The 21158-nt window shown below is 40.4% G+C and overlaps 1 protein-coding gene across 1 annotated transcript in view; it reads right to left on the bottom strand.

Annotated features, from left to right (window-relative positions):
• Positions 1-21158, bottom strand: part of ric1 (RIC1 homolog, RAB6A GEF complex partner 1) — a 40100-nt gene that overhangs the window by 18142 nt on the left and 800 nt on the right. The window contains 4 exon segments of the mRNA XM_034709068.1: positions 725-832; positions 1785-1864; positions 15458-15486; positions 15489-15564. Of these exon segments, the coding sequence (XP_034564959.1) occupies positions 725-832; positions 1785-1864; positions 15458-15486; positions 15489-15564 (293 nt within the window).

The raw sequence follows: 21158 nt of genomic DNA, 5'->3' as shown, positions 1-21158 counted from the left end.
TCCTGAACGCTCCAGGCAGCTCTCCATCCAGCTGACAGAGAAATCAAAAATGTTCCTTTCATCGTCCTTCACCTTCATCAATCGCCACTAAACCCTTCCACCCACCTCCATTCATCTGTCCATCACTCTTCTCTTATAAAAGCAGCTTTCTGCAGATTGAAGTATTTCTCTCTGCAGGTCTCTGTGTTTACAGCTGACTGAGTGCAGAGGCTTTGCTTCTCGGTGCAACTCGATCATCCTTCACTGCCAACGCTGACTTTCAGAAAGAACAGAATATTTTTTTAAGCCTCTGCTTTGAGCCAAATGTCTTTCACAGGTGGACAGAGAGCTGGTAAGCTTTCACAGGTACAACAACACAAAATCCTTTAACTCTCTGGTTACAGGAGCGAACAAACACAGCATAAATTAACTTAATACCTTGACTTCACGGTGGGATATGAGCTTTCAATGGAGGATATCTTGATTATGCTCAAGTTACAAGATCTTAGCACATCATTTGCACAAAAAAATGTGTGCATGGTGCAGCAGTGCTCTTTCAGTTTACAAGAATTACTTCCTCAAGATGCACCCTGAGCATACGTTTTGATGGTTTTGCAGTGTGAATGTTATGACTGGATATGCCAGCCAAAGGTTGAGTTAGGGTGTAGTTTGAGGGAGACGCAGACAAAACAGAGCCAAACACAAAAGAGGAGGAAAAAGATTAATGAACAAGATTTGATCTTACCTGGTGATGGGGGCCTCTAGATCCACAGGCTTCTTCATCTCTAAAGATAAAGCGGGGGCACATTGCTCCTCTTTATAACCCGGGGTTACCTTCACACGAGGACTTCCTCTGCAAACACATAAACGTGCATTAATAAAATAAAGATTATGTATCCAAGAGACAGACTGTTGAAAGAGCTGCAGCTAAAAGGTCCTGGAATAAATACACCCTGACTTGTCTGACCTCTACTGGTATGCTGTCGAGGAATGTGAGCCAAACATATCCACAACCTCTACAGACACAAATGCATTAAAAAGCAACACAAGAATGGATGCTTTTTTACCACACAATGGAAAAAAAACCAGCACAAAACACCTCAGTGTGTGTACTTTAGTGTGCTTTCCAAGAGTTATTTTGGCCGTATTAATAGCAGAGCGGTGGCAGCTGGAGCAGAATTAATGTGCTGTGGTTTTTGGAAAAAGATTGAAACTTTGTACCAAATCAATGTGGAAAGTCCACATACTTTAGGCAACAGAGTTTTTTGGCTGCGTGTAGAAAGTTGCTGTTAGCTGTTGGGCTTTCACTACCTGCTTGTGTCAACAACATAACCACAGCAAATACACGTTCGGAAATGAGCAAACATCTAATTGCGTCAGAGGATTTAGCAGTAAAACTGTTGTATCCTAGCTAGCATTGTGTGCCAGTTGGCTATGACAGACAGCTGCTAACTTTCACTATAATGAGGGAGTTGACATTTTACTTCAGGAAGTCACAGCAGTAGAAAAAAAACACAGGTAGCAGGATTTCACAGAAAAGTCAAACTGTGGCTGCTCATAAAAACATACATGATATCAATGTGGAGTCAAAACAAAAGCAGAACATCAGCTGATCGATTTAAATGTTTAACTCTCAACAGACAGGAAACAAGCTTGATTTAATGTGCATAATAAAGATGATTAATGGCTTTTAGAGGACTAATAATGTCTTTATGATATAGTCCTCTCTGCTCTATTTATCTAAGCATGTGTATATGAAAGTGTGCATGTTAGTGTTTATTTGTGTGTGTGTGTGAATCACTCACTTTGGATACACAGGCCCGTAGAGGTACTTGTCATCTCCTCCACCCAGCACATCAAACAAAAGGATATAGCCATTGGCAGTCTGGAAACAGAGAAGAGAATGTCATTAAAGGTTTTTCAGAAACTTTTCTTTATCAGGAAGAAACAGAGGAAGTGAGGAGAAGCTAAAAAACATGGGAGACGTGAAAGTGGAAGTCATTTTGGTAGGATTTATGGCATCACAAATTTTTAGAGCCACTCGACTAATAGAGACACAAGACAGGATTTATTAGTGCTTCATTTTTTCCACATCTCCCAGGTGTAAACTATTCTTATTATTGGTATGATATTCCCAATTAAACCAGTGTCAGGTTTAGGATTGTTTGTACGCATAAGAAATGACGCTTGACATTTTCCTGCACAGCGCTATCCCGACCAGACGGAGCTGCGGGGTTCATCGTTTCAGAAACTGAATATAAATTGGCTAAACAACTGAATTAACATAAATCTATTCAGCCTTTTACTGTGTACTGACCTGAGCTCATTCACTATTCATGCAGGTTTAAACTGCTGCTGTTAATGATACTGATGCTGGAAATCTAATCTGATAGCATTTCAAAACAGTGAAAACACTCCTGGATACATTCTGCAGAGAAGCTCAAACTATGTGATGTCAGAACTTTGGTAGAGTAGATAGTTGTAGTGTGTAAAATAGTGCAACTGTGCTTTACTTACACCACACACACACACACACGTGCAGAGTGTGTGCGTGTGCGTGTGTGTTTCTACTGTGTTGACAGCAAAACTGAAATGGAGCCCGCAGACTGAAACATGACACGACACCTGATCTGAACTCCCTGTCAGCAGCAGTGTGTCATGCAGCGTACGCAGCAACTCTGTCAAGCTACACAAACATCTAGAACTTGAATAACTTAATACACAACCCGTACATCTTCTATTTATAATGTAATATTCAATGTTTCTTTACTGTAAGGGGGTGTTCTGATCGAGAGTTTGTTGGCAGTGTTCTGACTTTTTCTACTGTGTTGAAAGTGTAAGCAGTAGCAGACCAACACATCTTCATAGCAGTGACAAAAACCTTAACTAGAGAAAGGGTAAACTTCACAGCAACATGAAGGTAAAGTGTGAAGGAGCAGTCAGATCTCACGCAGCTTAATTATCTAATAAATGTTGGCTTGAGAGTTACTCGTCTGTTAGATTAATTATTCATGTTTTTATTATGTAGGCCTGAAATGCCAGTCACATGATAAAGTCTAAGCTGCCACCCGCCACTAGCAGTGCTTTAGCTTTGGTGAATGACTACTGCCGTTTTGCTCTAATGAAGGAGTAATAGTAAAGAATAATAAAGGAGTATCTTATCTTATCTTAATGCTCTACAACCCATATGTAAACAAACTAGGGATGTGAATTAATCAAGTAACAATTAATTGATTGTTAAGATCTTACTCGAACACAATCTTTTGTTTCGATTTCACATGGAACAATCATGTGGTCTCATATTTGGTTCAGCTGTCAGGGAGGTGTTTTAAATTTAAAGCGTGTTTCCATGTGAATCAGCTGACTAAAGGTGTTGCTCACAGCGGAGACGCTGAGCTGGGGGATGCGGCTGAGTGACAGGTCTTCACGAGTGCTTTTTTTTCCCACCTCTGGACTGATTATGACTCGGTTGCGCTCCCAGCTGACACCTGACCACATACACATGCTTATTTTTCTCAATGAGAACGAGTAGACAGAAAACTGGACACTGTGAGTCTGAAATATCTTTATGTTCAGTTCCCTTGTTGAAGTCTGAGGCTTCCCTTTTATGACTGTATGTCTGTGGAGATCAAGAGCCTGCTCTACACGTTGATATTCAGCGTGTTTAATCTTTGAACACCTCAATACGATCCGTAGTTATTTAATACTATCAGTTATAAACATTATGTTGTGACGGAAATTTTTATTTGGGGAAAAAATGCATTTGCCATCGTTGTTAACATGGAAAACGTTAACGTTTTTTAATGATTAATCGATAATTGATCGTTAACATTTCCAAAGATCGATCACAGAAAATACTTGAAATTTACATCTCTAAAAGAAACACTTTTGATAGATAGCATCTCAAAGCACAGCACAGTTTAGCAGCTGTTTGATCTGGAGAATTGTGATAAAGTTGTATATAAGCTGACTGGTTAAACTGGCATATAAGAATCCGTCTGAAGCAATGTGTGGATGTTAACCTGTGAGGACTGAAGGCTGGTGGTGCTAGCAATCTGAGATTGTTGACACTCACACACACTGGTCACTCACCATAAAGTACTGTGAATTTTCCTAAAGTGAACTGTTCAAATATATTGGTTAAGGGTTCATTTTGTGGAGAGATTATTTCAAGAACAACAGTCAGCCAGTCAGGTAATCTGAGTCGTTTAGCAAACATTACATTGTATGACGATTCTAATTTATAACAGGAAGTACTCAAATGAAAATTAAAATCTCAGTGATTTTAATTGGGTTGAAAATTACGGATGTCCGTATCCCATTTTTAAATATTGAATATCTGCTGGTATCTCAGATCGGATGTTGAAAAGACATCAATAGCAGTGTTTCTTTGACATCCACTTTCACTTCAAGATGGAAATTGTGACACTGTGGCCATCTCTCCCAAGATGAAAGTCTCTGTGAGTAGTGAAAGAGTGTATCCATTTTTTAACATTGTTACTCTCTTCCATGCAGGCTGCTGCGCTTTATTTTAATTTTTGAAACAACACAAAGTGCACATATATCCCCTGGTATGTTATGTGCTTTCGCATATCGTATAAATATCATGGTGGGCAGCCATGGCCAAAAATGCCAGGGCCATTTTTTGGTCCCAGTCCAGCTCTGGATCGTACCTCACCTCAGTGTCACCAGAGACGTCTGACAGGTTGGAGAGAGGAATAGCAAAAAGTGGTATATACTGTTCTTAGCTTTTGAAATTTGGATTTTTCTTTTGGCCTCAAACTGTTTTTAAATAAAACCCTTGAAGAAGCCCAGATGGAAAATCCCTCTTTGTTGGAACCGTTTATAACTCACAGCCATCCAACCACACAATGTGTTATGCAAGAGGGGCTAGCAATCAAATGGTGGGGAGCCACTGCTTTAATCTGAACAACTTGTGATGTTTCTTCTATTTTTAAATGCTAAATTGTTACTTCTTTAAGAAATATCTCTGTCAAGAAAATCTGCAAGGGAAAATGAATTCAACTGTAAAATGTAGCTGAATAGAAAGTTACATTAAGTGTCAGAGAGAGGTGCCTTAAGAGTCCAATTATAAATGCAGTTATAGGATTATATTTCCACTCTGAACTTGTTTCATTAAGAGTCTTCAAGGTCCCCAATGAACCCATTTATTCACAAATTCCAACGTCTACCCCAGAGGGGATCCGTGTGTGGGTGCACAAAGGAAATGTGAGTGTGACTCGCCTGCTCCTGTACTTCAAAAGCCCGTCAATTACAGGAGGCAGGGAATCTCAGCGAGGTATCAAAGATGGGAGGGGGAGGGTCAGAGAACTATTTGGCCCTTTCATCTGTAGTTTGATCACACCAGATACTTGAAAGCTCTAACACACAGTCATTCATCTTTTCATGGGAGTATGACGAGCTCTCTCATTCGTCTTGTCTGATATGTGGACAAAAGAGAGGGAAGAAAACCACAACTGAGGTGTCTCCAAGATTCTTGGTACTGTTGGCACTTTCACACATGCAAAGGTAACGATACAGGAAGAGGCAGGATGCCGGCCATTGTCATCTGAATGCTCAATAAACACTCTGAGAATCAAAAGGTAAAATGCATCCAATGGCTCAATGTGGGGGGTTCAAGGAGTTTTTTCTTTGGGCCTCTGACAAAAAAACTGCAGCTTCTGCACCAAAAACATTCTCAAGTGACTTCGTGACCTTGCAAAAAACAAAGATGCATCTGAAAATGAGTGAAGTCAGGCTCAGCTCGGTTTACACAGCAGACACTGGCTTGCTTTGGCAGTTAGTTACATACTGAAGTGAATGAAAAGTGCTTTATGATTTCAAGCCTTGACCTGCTTTCTTTAAATGTCTACACACTCAATAGTTAATAAATGAGAGGTTCATTACATACGTACTGTAATTATAGGACACAAGACAGGGCTTTAGCTCTTGTCATGTCACAATCCCTCCTCTTGGAACGGCACTCACACTATGCAAACCAACTATCAAGGCTTTATGTGCATTTAAAGGGGAAAGTTTTATTCTGCTGCAAAAACATAAACAGATAGAAGTAAAAGATGAAAATACGCAGAGTGGAAACTGCTCCAGTTCAGGCTTGCAGTTAAAATCAAAGACGTGGTTTTTGCAGGGAAAGTGGGGAGTCAGCAGAAAACTGTGCAGCATGTAATAGTGTACTGAGGCTTCTCCTCTGCATGTTTAAACACGCTCCAGAGGTCCACACACACACTAGTTAGTGGGCATCTGCAGTGCTTCCCTGAATTTAAGTGAGGTTTCTAAGAAAAGTGACCGCTCACACCATGCACGTAAATTAAACATAGAAACAGATATAAAAAGAAATCTGTGCAGAAGCCCAAACTAAGACATTAGATAGATGTATGACTGTGAGAAAGAAGCTGACACCACATATCGCAAAGAAGTCAAAACAGTGCAAAAGCATGAAATGAGAGGAAGTTATGAGACTCAAATAGAGGCAGAACAGTAAGAGAGTATAGCCTCGAACATACTATCCAACTACCACTTGAGTTTGTTCGGTTTCCTTAGAAGTGTGATGACATTTCATTGTATAATATTATTTTCTGTAGTGAGTTACTGCTTTAAATATTGTTTTTTGGTATGGTAAATGGTGAATGGACTTGTACTTTTCTAGTCTTTCTGACCACTCAATGCGCTTTTACACACTACTCGTCGTATTCACCCATTCCTTCACTGATGGTAGAGGTTGCTATAGTAAGGGACCATCATTAATAGCTAATGTCATTCGTACACATTCACACACCACTGAACAACAGTGGGAGCAATTTGGGGTTCAGTGTCTTGCTCAAGGACACTTCGGCATTTGGCGGGCGAAGCTCCGATCGAACCGCCAACCTTCCGAATGATAGATGACCTACTCTACCCACTGAGCCACAGCCGCCCTGTCTAGTTTCTGCCATCTCTTCATTTCGCAACTGGGTCCTTTCCGCATGACATTTTCATGAACTAATGTGTGAATGCAAGTAATGGTCAAACGGGAATCTTTGTTGTTTGAAAGATGAAGCCATTGTGGTTATGCTAAAAAAAAACTACAGTTCCTCCAGTGACCACTTGAGGCTGGCTCTAAATGCCACAGAAACCCCGTAAGGTCCCATGTTAAATACTCAAAATGTAAAAGGCCAAGTGCGAAATGGTTTTGGTCCATTTATCTTATATCTTTAGTTGTACAGACGTGCAGGGGTCAATGTTTTTATAGCACACCCATTGATATAATTTTGAGTCTTGGGGTTATGCATACGTTTACACTACTAGGGCATGGCTGAGTTGACTGACAGGTGGCAGTGTTGTAGCGGTTTACCAGAAGGCTAAATGCCCGTCTCAGCTCCACCTCTTTGCCTTTTTCAAGGTTGACCAAAAGTCAGGGTGATTCATTCCAATATGCCTCCTTCCATCTTTGGTCTTCAAAAAGACTAAAAAAAACAATGGGTGGCATCACAGACACCACATCCATGTTCTACACAGTCCATGGTAATGGTCAGGAAAACCCTTTGAAGCGAGCGGGCAGGGGTTAGGGCGTTTTTATTATGCCACCATTGCAAAACCGTAGGGGCAACGGATATCACAGGATAAATAAAAACATCAACACCTCATGTGACTGCCTTCAAGTCCTTCCTGCCCGCCAGAATGTTCTTTTCCACTCTTCTGTTAGCACTGGGAGTACATTCAATAACGCATTGCAGTAATATATGGAAAAACCATCATCATAGTGGAAGACTGTCGCTTTGTAAGCCAACTTGGATAGGTTATAAACACTTCTTCTCTTGCAGCATCTCCTGAGGCAACACTCCCCACTCCTGAAAGTCTCTAGCTTTAAGAGCTGTGTAAAAGAGCAACTCCTTAAAATGTCAGGGGTTGATTTTTCTGAATTTTTCAGCAGTGCACATGTGAAAGAGGCTTATGACTCTATTTCTATTAGTCGTTCATGTGCTCAGCAACAGTTATTAAATAATGATGATCAAAAATGATTTTTTCAACAACTATTTCTATATTTATCCGTATTAACAGAATATTAAAATATTTTCAACAATATCACCCTGTCGTGTAACATGACTGTGCGTCTCTAACAGGACGGGATGCACAAGCTCTGTTTAACCAAGGAGAACACACAGAAAAAGAACACCTAATCCAGTATAGCAACAATACAGTAAAAAGTTAAAGTAAACACCTCTATCAAGCAGTCTAAAGGACTTATGGTTGCAAAGCCAGTTTATGCTGCTGTCATTGTGTCCTGGATGTGTGTGTGTGTGTTTGTTTTTGTTTGTGTGTTTGTGTTTTTGTGTGTGCATCAGAGATACGATTAGGACTCAAGTGAATTTATTGCAGAAACACAGAGTGCTGCAGAGAATGTTGACTGAGCATTTTCCTGAGTCTGCATCTTATTTTAAATATTTCTCCTGCTGAACGAAAGCTAAGTGCTTACTCTAACCTCCAGTGTACCTATTTGCATAATCTCATGATATGTACCTGCATGCAAGTGGGATTATGTGTGTGCCATAGAGAGCTGCACCAAATATTCTGTCAAGAAAAGGTCTGTGGTGGAAGGTCTTTCCTAAGAACAGCTAGTGAGAGTCTAAAAACAGAGAGGGAACAGTTTGGCCTCAGAGAGATCCCAAAACACACAGGCGCACGCGCACGCAAGCACACACACACACACACACACACACACAAAGTTACATGCGAATAAGTATTTCCCCTGCTTCAGGAATGTCATCCTTTCTCGACTCCTGCCACACACAAAAACGTCCATGCCTCTTTCTTTGTTGTTTGCTCTTTCTGTCCAATACACTCTCTGCCACACACACACACACACACACACACACACACACACACACACACACACACACACACACACACACACACACACACCACACACACACACACACACACACACACACACACACCACACACACACACACACACACACACACACACAGCTAAAGATAGACCTAGCCATGGTTTAGGAGGGTGATTACGTTAGCCTCGAGGTCTGCAGGTGTGTGAGCAGCCAAACATCTGGGAAACAGCTGGTAGTTAAAGAGAGGAGGACCTCTGCTTGGGTAATGTGGCCTTCCACTGCCTGACTGCTCACAGTCTGCCGGCTCTATAATTAATCTACAATATGCTAATGACGGTGAGAAATGTTATGGAAATGTGACATGTTAGTCAAGATGTCACATTGCCTATGGACAATTTGCATTTTTAGATCTCAATGTGAAAATGTCATCCTGCCCTTCTGTGTGCGTGAGAAAAATATTACAATAACAGGCTTCTTCTGCAGCATCTCCTCTGTGTGGAGGACTAACTCGAGTTGGTTTTAGGTTTTTGTAAATATTACACTTCATTTTGAACTAGTCTTCTTAAGGCCTGTATGTTAGACTTAATTTGTGTTTTAAAAACTGCATAAAACATTTTGAATACCAGACTCAAGTCCTCAGGGAAGGAAAGGCTGTCTCAAATCTCACGAGTTGCTTGATCTCTATTTATTGATTTTCTATTTGTAAAGAAATGCAAACGTTGAAAAGAAAAGAGCTGAAACAACAGAAAAAAAAGCCTCCTCTCAAAGGACATTTTGGTTTTGATTAAATCAGGGATTCAGGTGGAGTTAATTGACTTAAGGATGCAGCATAGAAGCTGGATCATTTAGCATCAAAGAGGAATTTCTGTAGCAAATTACACAATGTGCGCCTGTTGTAGCTAATCCAAATTTTGCCACACAAAGATCTGTTCAAACACATTTCCTTTACCCACACAGGGCACATGGCAAAGCAAATTCTCCCACATCACCTTCCTTTACACTCCACTATTCACAACTCCGAATCAAACCCTGCGTTTGTGGAGCTCAGGAAGCGATGAGATCGAGAGCACCCTGGTATTTTTAACTCCTCCACCTGCTCCTGTTGTGTTTGGCTGGGTTGACCTGGCTGGGAGGGATCCTGACTTAACTGTTTTCCCAGACACATTCGCAGCATTCATTCATGGTGTGCTTTGAATGCTGGAAGAATTAGGGACGAGGGGAAATACTCAGAGAAGAGGGGCAGGGGCAGCAATGGACAGGACAAGGGGGGTGTTATGCTTACATTTTTTAATTGAGTGTGTTATGGTGTCTTTTTAAGCTTACATAAACAGGCATTTAAAGCATTTCAAACCAAAACATTTTTCCCACTTCTGCTTGTGTGTATGTGTTTTGTTGCCCCTAGATCACCTATACAGCATGTTCAGCAGATTTGCTTCAAGGACAAGAGGCAGTGTTTTGGGACCAACATACACTGATGTCTGCCATACTGACTCCTAACCAGCCTGTTGTGTCCTTGACTGCATGATCCTCACAGTGCTCTGAGAGACGAGCACGATTAGCTGCTGAGGACAGGTATTTGGTGAATCAATTGGCTGCAGCAATTATTCAAGTCCCTGTATTAAGATAAAGTAGTTAAAGGTAAGTCTTTAAGTTTATGTATGAAAATGTCTTCGAGAGCTTGGAATATGCTTTTTTTGTGTGCCTGCAAGACTATCCCCAGCATCCAACAGGGGATAGATTCTCCCACTATAAACCCTTTCAACATGGTCGAAACACAAAACACCAAAAACATTCCTGACTTTATCCGGGCAGGCGGAACACAGAAAGCCACAATTTTTCACCCTGACTTTATCCAGACCTTTTCCTGCCAGACCCCAGCAAAATGTACACTAGAAGTTAGGGCTGGAAAATTCACTGCCAAGGCGTAGGTGGAAGGATGATGTTATGAAGATCCGAGGGCTGAACAGAGCACACACTTATTAAATGGAAACTCAAGATCTACCTTTTTAGTCTCGCTTTCAACTGAGTTTTATTCTTAACAGTTTAATTCCCCTTACTTTATTTTTTTACTCATTTAGGTTTTTTAAGTATAGAATCTTAGTTTCTTTTACTGGTTTAATATTTGAGTGTTTTATTATCTTAGTAATTTATTTAATTTTGGTATGTTTCACTTCCTGTGCTGAGTTTTCAAATCTTATTTTACCTCCAGTGTTTCCTCATTAAGTTATCATGATATCAGATATCATGTTTCCACACTTTGTTCAGCAACTTCTTTTTATTCTTATTTCATTTATTTATTATATAATATTATTATTATTATTTATTTTATTATTATTATTTATTATTTATTTATTTATTTTTGCATATATAGTGTTCTTAACTTTAGGATGTGGGTTTTGGGGTCGGGCTGGGGCTAGGGTTGGGATTAGGATCAGGATCGGGGGGAGCTTTTAAAAAATGGTTTTTTTTTTAATTAATTCTATTCATTGTTATTGTCATTGTACAGCCCTTTGTATACAAAGTCATTCTATGAAAAGCGCTTTATAATTAAGTCTGATTGATTGATTGATTGATTCATGTTGAGCTGAGTTTCTCTGATTTATACTCTCCGCAGCTTGCCTCAGAAATCACTGTTATGGTTTTTACTGTTGTTTTTGTGCTGCAAAAACCTCCAGAGAGTCCGTCACTTTTACAAGAGGCTCCCTCCTCCAGATGTGGGTGACATCTGGAGAGCCTTTTGCAATAATGTGAGCGCAGTGTATGTGAGGAGGCAATAACAAGGAGGTTGCTTTCGATGTGGATCAAAATGGGAACAATCAGAGAGGTGAGGAGGCGAGAATCGAGCTGAAACAGGAGGATGGGTGAGGGGTTGATGACTGGTAGTAACAGAGTGTTCTGGCTGATCCAATCAGGAGTGAGCAGCTCTAAGCACAGCTGTTCACACCTGGCTGGATCATGCATCTCCAAATGCGTCAGCAGTAATCACTCGAGATGGCATGACACTTTCAGGCTTAATATGCAAATAAACACAGAGTCTTCTTACCCTCTTAAAGCCTTTACTTCCTCATTAATGTCTTCCTCACTTACCCCGCGCTCAGGTTATTGAAAAAGGCTCAACAGACGTCAATCACGCAAGTGAAATATAACAATGTAATCCGATGAGGTCAATGCGTCTTATTAAGTGGGGTTCCTTTTAAACTACAGGCTGCTCTCAGTAAACACACATGTACACATGGAGGCAAGCACAAACACAAAGCAGCACAGTGGGAGCTAATGATGCCAATGAATCAATTCACTGTGAGCGGTTTGTTTTGGTGCTGTGTGCTCTCGCTCAGGGTCTCAGGGGTCACTCTGTGTGTTGACGGTCACGTGGCCTTTGGAAGCTGATTGAGTCATCTGCTAACTGGGGGCTGGCCTTGTGTGAGCTTACTCAAGGAGACTTCCTTCACAGCGTAATGGTAACAAGAATAGAAGCTGTGAGGATGGGATCGGACCTTTAAGCTGGGTTGTTGTGCTTTTTGCTGTAGCATCAGAAGTGGGTTTTCTTCTTGGATGATCTCTGATACTAGACAATAATCCTCACTATAAACACTCTCCATCAGCAAAGGCGTCAAATCTAAGCACAACACACCAGCTGATTTAAGTCTGCCAATTGCTTCGTTCTCCTTTTTAAAGCTGTGTGTTATTTACATCGTTTTCAAAGATAAACAGCCTGATTCCACTACAACTGCTCAGACTCCAGCGCTGCTTCACAAGTTTGACACAGCAGATGCAGCGTCCTTCTGTTCGTTCTCCAAACTCACCAGTATGTATCCAGACATTAGTTAAGCACAGACAGGGCTCATCAGCAGGGATTTTACTTGATTAGAGTGGTTTACATCCTAAACATAGATAAGAACAACACAGTAAACTCAGAAATGATCCACTGTGCGCCTTAAGGCAAACAGTGTGCTTTGAGGTTTCAAAAACAACCGCTGATGCTTTCTCATGTCGAAAAATTACACTTCATTTATTCTTGTGTTGTAAAAAGACAAACCATGGCCCATGTGAAGGGCTGACAAAAAGATGATCATTCACATCACACTAATGTATATTTAATATCAGTAACTATAAACAGCACTATCTAAATGTCATGTTTCATATTTTCATGCATGATAGATTTAGCTGAAAAAGTGCAGTGAGAAGGATTTGATGATCTGTGTCAGTGTGAGGAAGCTCTGCCTAGATTAAATCCAGCGAGCTTGTGTGGGCTTCCATACAGAAACATGCTGGCGAGAACGCAGCCATTTCACATCACCATGGTAATGAGCATGAATTTTTAAAATCACGTCTTTTCTGCTTTGTGGGTTGATCATTTGCATAATTTTTTTTTTCGGTTGGTGGGTTGTTCTCGAGAGTTAACCCAAGGCAGGGATATGAAAAAAGGAAGGAAAGTCCTGGAGGGGCGAACACAGAAGTTCATGATTATTTAAAGAGAAGTAAAAGAAAAAACACAGATGCTGGCTGAGCACCATGCCAAAGTTGTATTAATTTTGCGGAACACACAGAAAGATTAGGCCATCTACATTTCCTGAAAGAGCAGAGGTATCTGCATCTTTTCAGACTGAGAAATCTGCTCCCAGAATCAAAAACAAAGATGACTGATGATCACAAATTGACAATTTTCAAGACCAAAACAAGTCATCTGGCTGCCTCTGCCTGATGTAATCACATGTTGTCCTTTGTGATCAATAAGCCTGACAACAACAATCTGTTTCACGGAGAATCACAGTCTCATTTTGAGTTGATTTTCCACAAAGACACAGAAACAAAAGTAATCAGCAGAGACAAGAAAACAATACATCAGATAAGTAATTTGTTGGTAAATGTGAGTTATTCAGAAGAACCGTTTACATAATCCTCTTTGTCTTCTGTGGAATTTAATCAGACATGAGCACCGCCTGTCATTTCCTTTTACCGGCGGCCTGTTGAGCCTCCCCAAGTTAAGTTCTGTCTATTAGCTTGTCTGTCACAGTTTCAACACCAGGTCGTTCTTAATGCTCCGCGTTTTCTCATGCCTGGAGGAGCCCATCGCTGAACCCCAGCTGGTATTATCCTAAACAGCCACAATTACACTTTGAAATACTCCAGGATTTGCCTAAAGCACCACATGCAGAGCTTCGACTCCTCTGTAAGTGGCCGCTGCATTCCAGCAGCTTTACGCCTGCAGCTGCATGCAGACCTCTGCAAGATCCACACCTACAGAGATGAGCGTCCACATCAGAGAGAGAAGCCTCAGGCGTCACACATGTATGTGCATATATTCTGAAACACCTGAATTCCTGCCGTGAGTCAAAGATGCCATGTGTAATTAGTCAAAGGTTTTAACCGCACACATGAGACACTACCTGCTCTCTGTTACGTGTGATGTGTGTGATTGAAAGTGAAGGTGCACCACAACGCAGGGAGCCCAGGGAGTATATTTTAGTTCCGCTCTCATTGCCACTGGAATACCTGCCTCGTATCTTGAGCTCAGCTAAAATAGGGCAAACTCTGCTGTTTAGAGGAGTGCAGCCACACTTTCATTTTTTTCTCTTTCCAACATTTGTCGTGCTCTTTGCAATATGATACACCCCAGCACAAAGGAAGCTTCTGTGGTTGTATTTAATGGAAAGATCCAGATAATATATAACTATACCACTAAAACAACTTCTGCCTACAGAGGGGAAACTTTCACACAGCTATAGACAACAAAGGAATTTATATCCAATACTGTAGAAAGAGGAGTGACAGAAACGTGGAAGGTTCATCTATGATTATATGCATTGAGAAAAAATGAATGCTCATGGTTCCTACATAAAGATGATACCTGGGTGATAGGATACCCCGCCCAAGTATATTTTCAGCTACCCAAGTATAATCGGCAACCTAGTCTAAACCTTTTCTTTGATTTTCTTTGAATCCATATAGATGCACAGCAAGACATTTTGTCACAATTTTATTCAGGCACACGCCCACAACCTAGAATTGGTTCTAAAACTTGATTTATAGGTCTACGTTGCACCTTGGCAGCAGGTCTGACACGGACATGTGCGTCGATGTGTCCGCAACGTGCAGCAATTCTCAGCCAAAACGCTTGAGGGCAGTGTGGTCTCTCTGAGTGGGGATTTTTGAAGTGCTGTGAATGCGGGGAAATGCACGTCAGCTACTTGCATAGGCCTCTGTGTAGTTACGGGAGCTACGTTGACCTCTGACGTAAGCTACGCTGTCGATTCAACACAGAAGTATAAATCAGCCTTAAGACCTACCAGCTCAGAACTACTGTCTTTCCATTTCTTAGGCTTTAACACTTTTATATGGAGAGGGTAGGAAAGTGAATAGAGCCGCAAACTGGGAGAATGCAGGGGAATGACATTCGGGGAAGGGGAACTTATGCTGGAATCGAACCCCTGGCTGCCCACTATATTTGAACGACTCAACCTCTAGGCCAAGCCTGAGCCCGAGAACTCCTTAACTAACATATCATTTTAATCCTCAAATTTATTAACTCACCACTAATTTATGTACTTCAGGGGTTCAACACAATCAACAAGATGGTCATCATCAGTAAAACTGCAAATCTGACATCAGATGGAGGAGTGGTGTACTTACCGCCACAGCTACCATGGAGTCGTCTGGTTCCATTCTGCCTTCTGGTAGAAGCCAAACTGGGTGGCTGCCTTTTCAGACTCGATGTAGCTGACTATCAACACACTGGGCTGTGAGGAGAAAAGAGATACAGAAGGGAAAATGAGCTCTTCCTTCAGGTCACAGATTTCAGAGTGCTACATGATAATCAAAAGCGATACACACAAGGGAGAGAATATGAACATACTTTGATCTGACAGTCTGAGAAGAATATGAAGATACATTTAAATATGTATAAACATCTTAATAACCCAGCTATGAAAAAAGACAGCACAGCTCAAACGTTTAGGGATCATCTGACAATTCCATGTGGTTTAGTCTCACATTAAAGAATGTGGGTCACATTTAATTTGGGCTGCAGGCCCGTCCAATGAGTTTCCTTTCTCCTCTTTTCTGTAATTTTGTGTTTTGGCAATCAATTTTCTCACCGCACAGTGGAGAGATTGTCACTGTGTTTCTTGTATTTTTTGTGTACATTTTGTGTATCTTATTTAGTTTAATTGTGTATTTTTATTCTTTTTTTAATTTATTTTAAACAACTGTATTCTATTTTTTCCCCTGATTCTTAAGTATATGTTACTTGGTCTCATTTTGTATAATTTTTGCAACAGGCGGGTTTTTTGTGTCACCAGGATCATTGTGATAAATGGACACACCCACCCAGTTAGTGTGACACTGGAGAAAGCCTTGGGATGAAACGATTTATGTCTCTTTTTTGCTGCTGTCAGATTATTGACATTGAAAGTTGTCAACTTAATTGCAAGTACTGACATTTTAAAATGATATTACCCATTTTGGGTCAGCACCAGTAGTTTTGTGTAGTTTTGAGAGAGCACGCCAATTCTCTTTCTTGAGTCAAATTGACATAAAATGTATCTAAAAACATGAACGCCAAAAACGATGCAATGCCGATAAATTCTGTAGAGCTAAAATGGGATTGTTATGATACTTGACTTTTGCCAAACTGCTGTTTTTTATCACAAGGTTTGTTTAACCTGAGAAATATCTTTCAGTCCAGGAATCAAAGGCATGTTCAGGCTCATGTTTACACCACACAGCTCAGACAGACAGACCAACTCTGCCCGAGGTGGCTACCCTTCTTTGCCTCTTCCACTGCATATTTCTACTGGATATTTCTCTCAATCGAAGAACAATCATCACTGCTGGTTCGTTACAATCTTTTATTTTAATGCTGCTCACATAAAGTGCAGGATTGGTATGTTTATCTATAAGCAGGTGCACACAGCTGATGAAGAGAAGCAGCAAACCTCAACACCTGACTAAACCAAACGGTCGAACCCAGAGCTCTGAACAGGTGGAAGAAATCCTGTGCAGATCTTCGTGTTTTAAAAGCTGCAAAGTTTTACTCAATGAACATTTGGTTGCAGATATTATTAGACCGGATGAATTGATGCTGAGACAGAGTGTAAACCTAAGTAATCTAACACTTAATGTAAACCACAACGTGTCTGGTAAACATGTTTTTTAGCATGTGGTGCGACTGTTCTAGTGACCTCTACTTAATTCTCTTTCTTCCCAGACACAGAAACAGGAAGTGAGAAACAGAAATGATTTGTGTTTATTGAAGTCAGGCAGCTAGTTCTTTTCTGTGCTGCACGTTACAGTCTTTGCAGTGCATAAAAACTAGGACACTGTACACTAAATAATCATCATCAGGTAGAAAGGGCAGGGCAATGTCTCGCGTAATTCCAGCTTTGCAACATGACACGTTGTACCCATTCACAGTAATGAGAGACAGGGTTTTAAGGTTTCTGTTCCTCAGTGTCCCTGCCGTAGCATGAAATCTTAATAAACCGTGCTTGAAAGAGAAAGCTTTCCACCATCTGAAGCTGAAATGATAAAGAACAATCAGAGCAAACACACCATGGGTTCTCAAAGTTAAAGAATAACATAGTCTAAGTGATATCAACCATTGTTTTCTGAAGGAGGATTATGAAGCCAAAGAGTAACAGTTGCCATGATGGAAATGCAGACTCAACGTAACACTCGGTCAACCTAACATTAGGCGAGGAGGGGAAGTAGAGACGTGCCTTACACAGGACTTCCACCAGATTTTTGACACTGCATATTTATGAGCTATGTTTTATAAAACAATCTGACAGTTTGTCTGCAGCGGTTAACCTTCACTAAGTTTGTCTTGGCCTCTCTAGTCATTGCCCTTCCTTAAAAACATTACACCATTGAGTCAGGGATTTACACACAATACTCACTGACAGAAATAAAGTATATGTTTGAATCAGTGCAACACAAACACATCACACCTGATCTCTTTAGAGAAAAATGAATACTGTTGCTTGATAGGGTTGATTCTGTCAATCATTTATTCAAAACCTTGCCCCTTTTAAGATATAATAGAAAAGTCCTTCACTGCTTCACACAGCCATGCAAATACACAACCGGTGTACATTATGTATACTGAGCAGAAACTGAGCAGTTTGCAGTCTTGTAGTAATGAGTCAAGTTAAAGTCTCTCCTGCATTTCCACCTCCACAACAGCGCCCAGTTAGTTTGTGTAACTGAGGAAATCCCGGGGGACATAAAGGATTACACCCACAACCACCAGCAAGCGCAACCCTAAGTGCACACACAAGGCTGCCAGTTTTCACAGTTACACAAAGAGCCAACTATGGTGCCACTACTGCATCGCTGTACCAACAAACTCTATCTCTACACCTAGAGCTGCTCCCCTTCACCAATACAGCTGTGAAACGGTGACAGAACTAAACGGCTACATGATTAAGATACTGTGTTACACGGATTAGGTGATAGCGCCTTGGATGAACCGCAAAGGCTCAGGGTGCACTGGTTAAGGTCGAGGAGTGATGGGATTAGAGGGAGTAGATGTGGTGGCTGGGAACAACAGAGAGAAGGAAACTGACAGATACATTGTCACAGGGCGTAAAATTAACGCCTGCCAAGCGCCAATGGCGGGTAAAAAATGAGTTTGCCGTGTAAAAAAACCCACACACCTGCTTATGAAATGTTATGCTATGAAATGAAACATGGTGGATGAATCTGCAGTTTTGGAATATTCACTGTGGAAACCAAACGTGCCACTACATTCTAATCTGAGGACTTGAGCTAGATCCCAAGGAGAGTTGACATAATGGATCCAGCAGATGTGAAAGGTGCATGTCAAGACGGAAGAATTGCCCAATCGACATTCCTGACACAATGTTTTTCCTGAGCGCCTCATTGATACTCACGGCGGGCGAAGTTCTTCAGAAAGAAAGGAAGGAAAATATTGTCACATCCTGTCAGGGCCTCAGGAAATCAACAGTGACCCTGATCCATTGTTGCTACTACTTCATAAATATACAAGTTGTGAGGAACCCAGACTGCCATACACAATGCCCTCCACCGCAGGTTATCAAATCAAATAGCTTCTTATCAGCTCGGCTAAATCTGATGAATGTAAACAAATGAGGACAATGGTATGCAGCTGAGTGTTCACACTACAGGACTATACTTGGAAATGCTATGGACTTTTCTTCTACAGCAGCTGCTTGTGCTGGCACTGCTAACACAGCTGAGTGGGGATTTACCACACATTTTAGGAGCCATTTGGCCAACATTATTTACAACATGTTTTCTCTGTGGGTGAAATGTAGACTGTGGTGGAAACAGGGTCTCCTTTGTGGTAGCTTCCACTGTCTTACAAGTCGTTTCAATGCCAGGGTGAGTTTACACTTTACAGCAGGGTCAGTTTACAGTCAATATACCCCATTGACTGTATATAGAATGAACAACATGCCTTCATTTCCACCCATTGTTAGATGGGAAACTGAAAGATTGCCTAAATAGGTGCAGACATGTTGGCTGTTTTCGAAATCACCTACTATACTACTAGTACATACTGAATGGCATAAATCTAGTATGTAGTATGTGAACAACAGCAAAATCTGCAGTATGCCAAAACTACCTGGATGTTTTACTGATTCGGGAAAATGTCTCAATATGCATCAGACCAGTCTTCTTTGCGTTTCCCACAATTCACAGCACTAATGTTCCGCTTTTTCTTTTTTCTTCTCACTTTTAAGGTGCTGTGAAATTATTAAATTCCATATATACCACTTCTTAACTTTGTAAATCATAAATGGATGCTAAAGAAGCAGTTTCGCTTTCCGCTTGGCCGTTATTTAGTTCCGCTTTTTCCAAAACCAGAAACTAATTCAGCATCCTGCAAAACAGATCTAACAGAATAGTATTACTACATACTACCTACTAATGTAGTATGTACTACATACTACATTAGTAGGTAGTATCTAGTAGGCGATTTCGAAAACAGCCATTGTTTTGGGGCAGCCAAGGCATGTGTAGGAGAGAACAGGGCAGGTAGAGCCATGGGACAAACGTCACAACCTTTCCTGGATCCCATTGTGTTTTTCATATTGTGTATGTTTTTAAACCTGGTGCAATTGTATCTGTGCAATAACTTACCTTACTATCTATTCATAAGGTAGAAGTGCACATAGTGTGTATATATCTGTGATATTTACATTATTTATTTTATTTCATTTTTACCTTTATCATTACTAATATTATCATTATTATTGTTGTTATTATTATTATTATCATCATCATCATTATTATTATTACTATTATTATTATATTTTTTAACTATGCAAGTACAACTGTTGTATTCCCCTGTCCCGTGTTGTAAGTTGCTGGAACAAAATAATTCCCCCCAATGAGGGATCAATAAAGCACATCTTATCTTGTCTTATCCACTAAACAAAAAATACAATTTTTGTTAAGTCACTACCCTTAAATTGAACATCTACATCCTCCTGATAAATACTTTCAGCTAGTAATAAAAGGAAAGAGTGTTCCTTATTCTTTATGAAAAACAGAATTAATAATTTTTAAAAAGTAAACAAAGACCATATATATATATATATATATATATATATATATATATATATATATATATATATATATATATATAAATAAGGGGATCAAATGATGTGCTGACATGGTTGTTTACTCTGATTATGTTATTCTGCAGCTCCAGAGTTTATGCTGAGCTGCTGCTTGAATGCATTTACATCAACATGTGTTTATGAGTGCTGTTTTAAACTTAAATAGAAATCCCGTACTTTAAATAATTTAAGCATTAAAGCTAAGGACTGGAGTCGTTCGAGGATACATTTAACAGAACAATTCAACATGAGTACTAGCGTGCCCATTTAACCCAACTAATCCAGCTTTATCCAGGTGGCCTGGTGTAAAGGTGTAATCAGCCCTTTGTATGACATAATAACACATTCATCAGCCAAGTTTGATTTCCGGTGTCTGTGACGGTGAGAAGCTACAAAGCCTTTGTCATGAATGAGGCGGTGGATGGGAGGGACCACACACCTGAAACAACGCTCAGGTACAATTTAATGACATAATGTGTCGGAATGCCGTCGTGAAATGCACACGTATGCGGATATTCTGTTATGACGACTAGAAATGCCACCTGTCATCTCTGATACAGTCTGCACCTTGCTCATCACATATACAGTCTGGTTGCTCATCACTAATGAAACCCTTGCTGCTTATTTTTATGGATTAAACTTTACATACTTATTTATGAACAGTCAGATAGATCAGCAATAATATTAATGCATATTTAAAACTCACATCAAATGCAAGCAGC

This window comes from Notolabrus celidotus, chromosome 19, assembly GCF_009762535.1.
Source record: "Notolabrus celidotus isolate fNotCel1 chromosome 19, fNotCel1.pri, whole genome shotgun sequence".
Classification (NCBI taxonomy): domain Eukaryota; kingdom Metazoa; phylum Chordata; class Actinopteri; order Labriformes; family Labridae; genus Notolabrus; species Notolabrus celidotus.
This window is presented reverse-complemented; position numbering and strand designations above follow the sequence as displayed.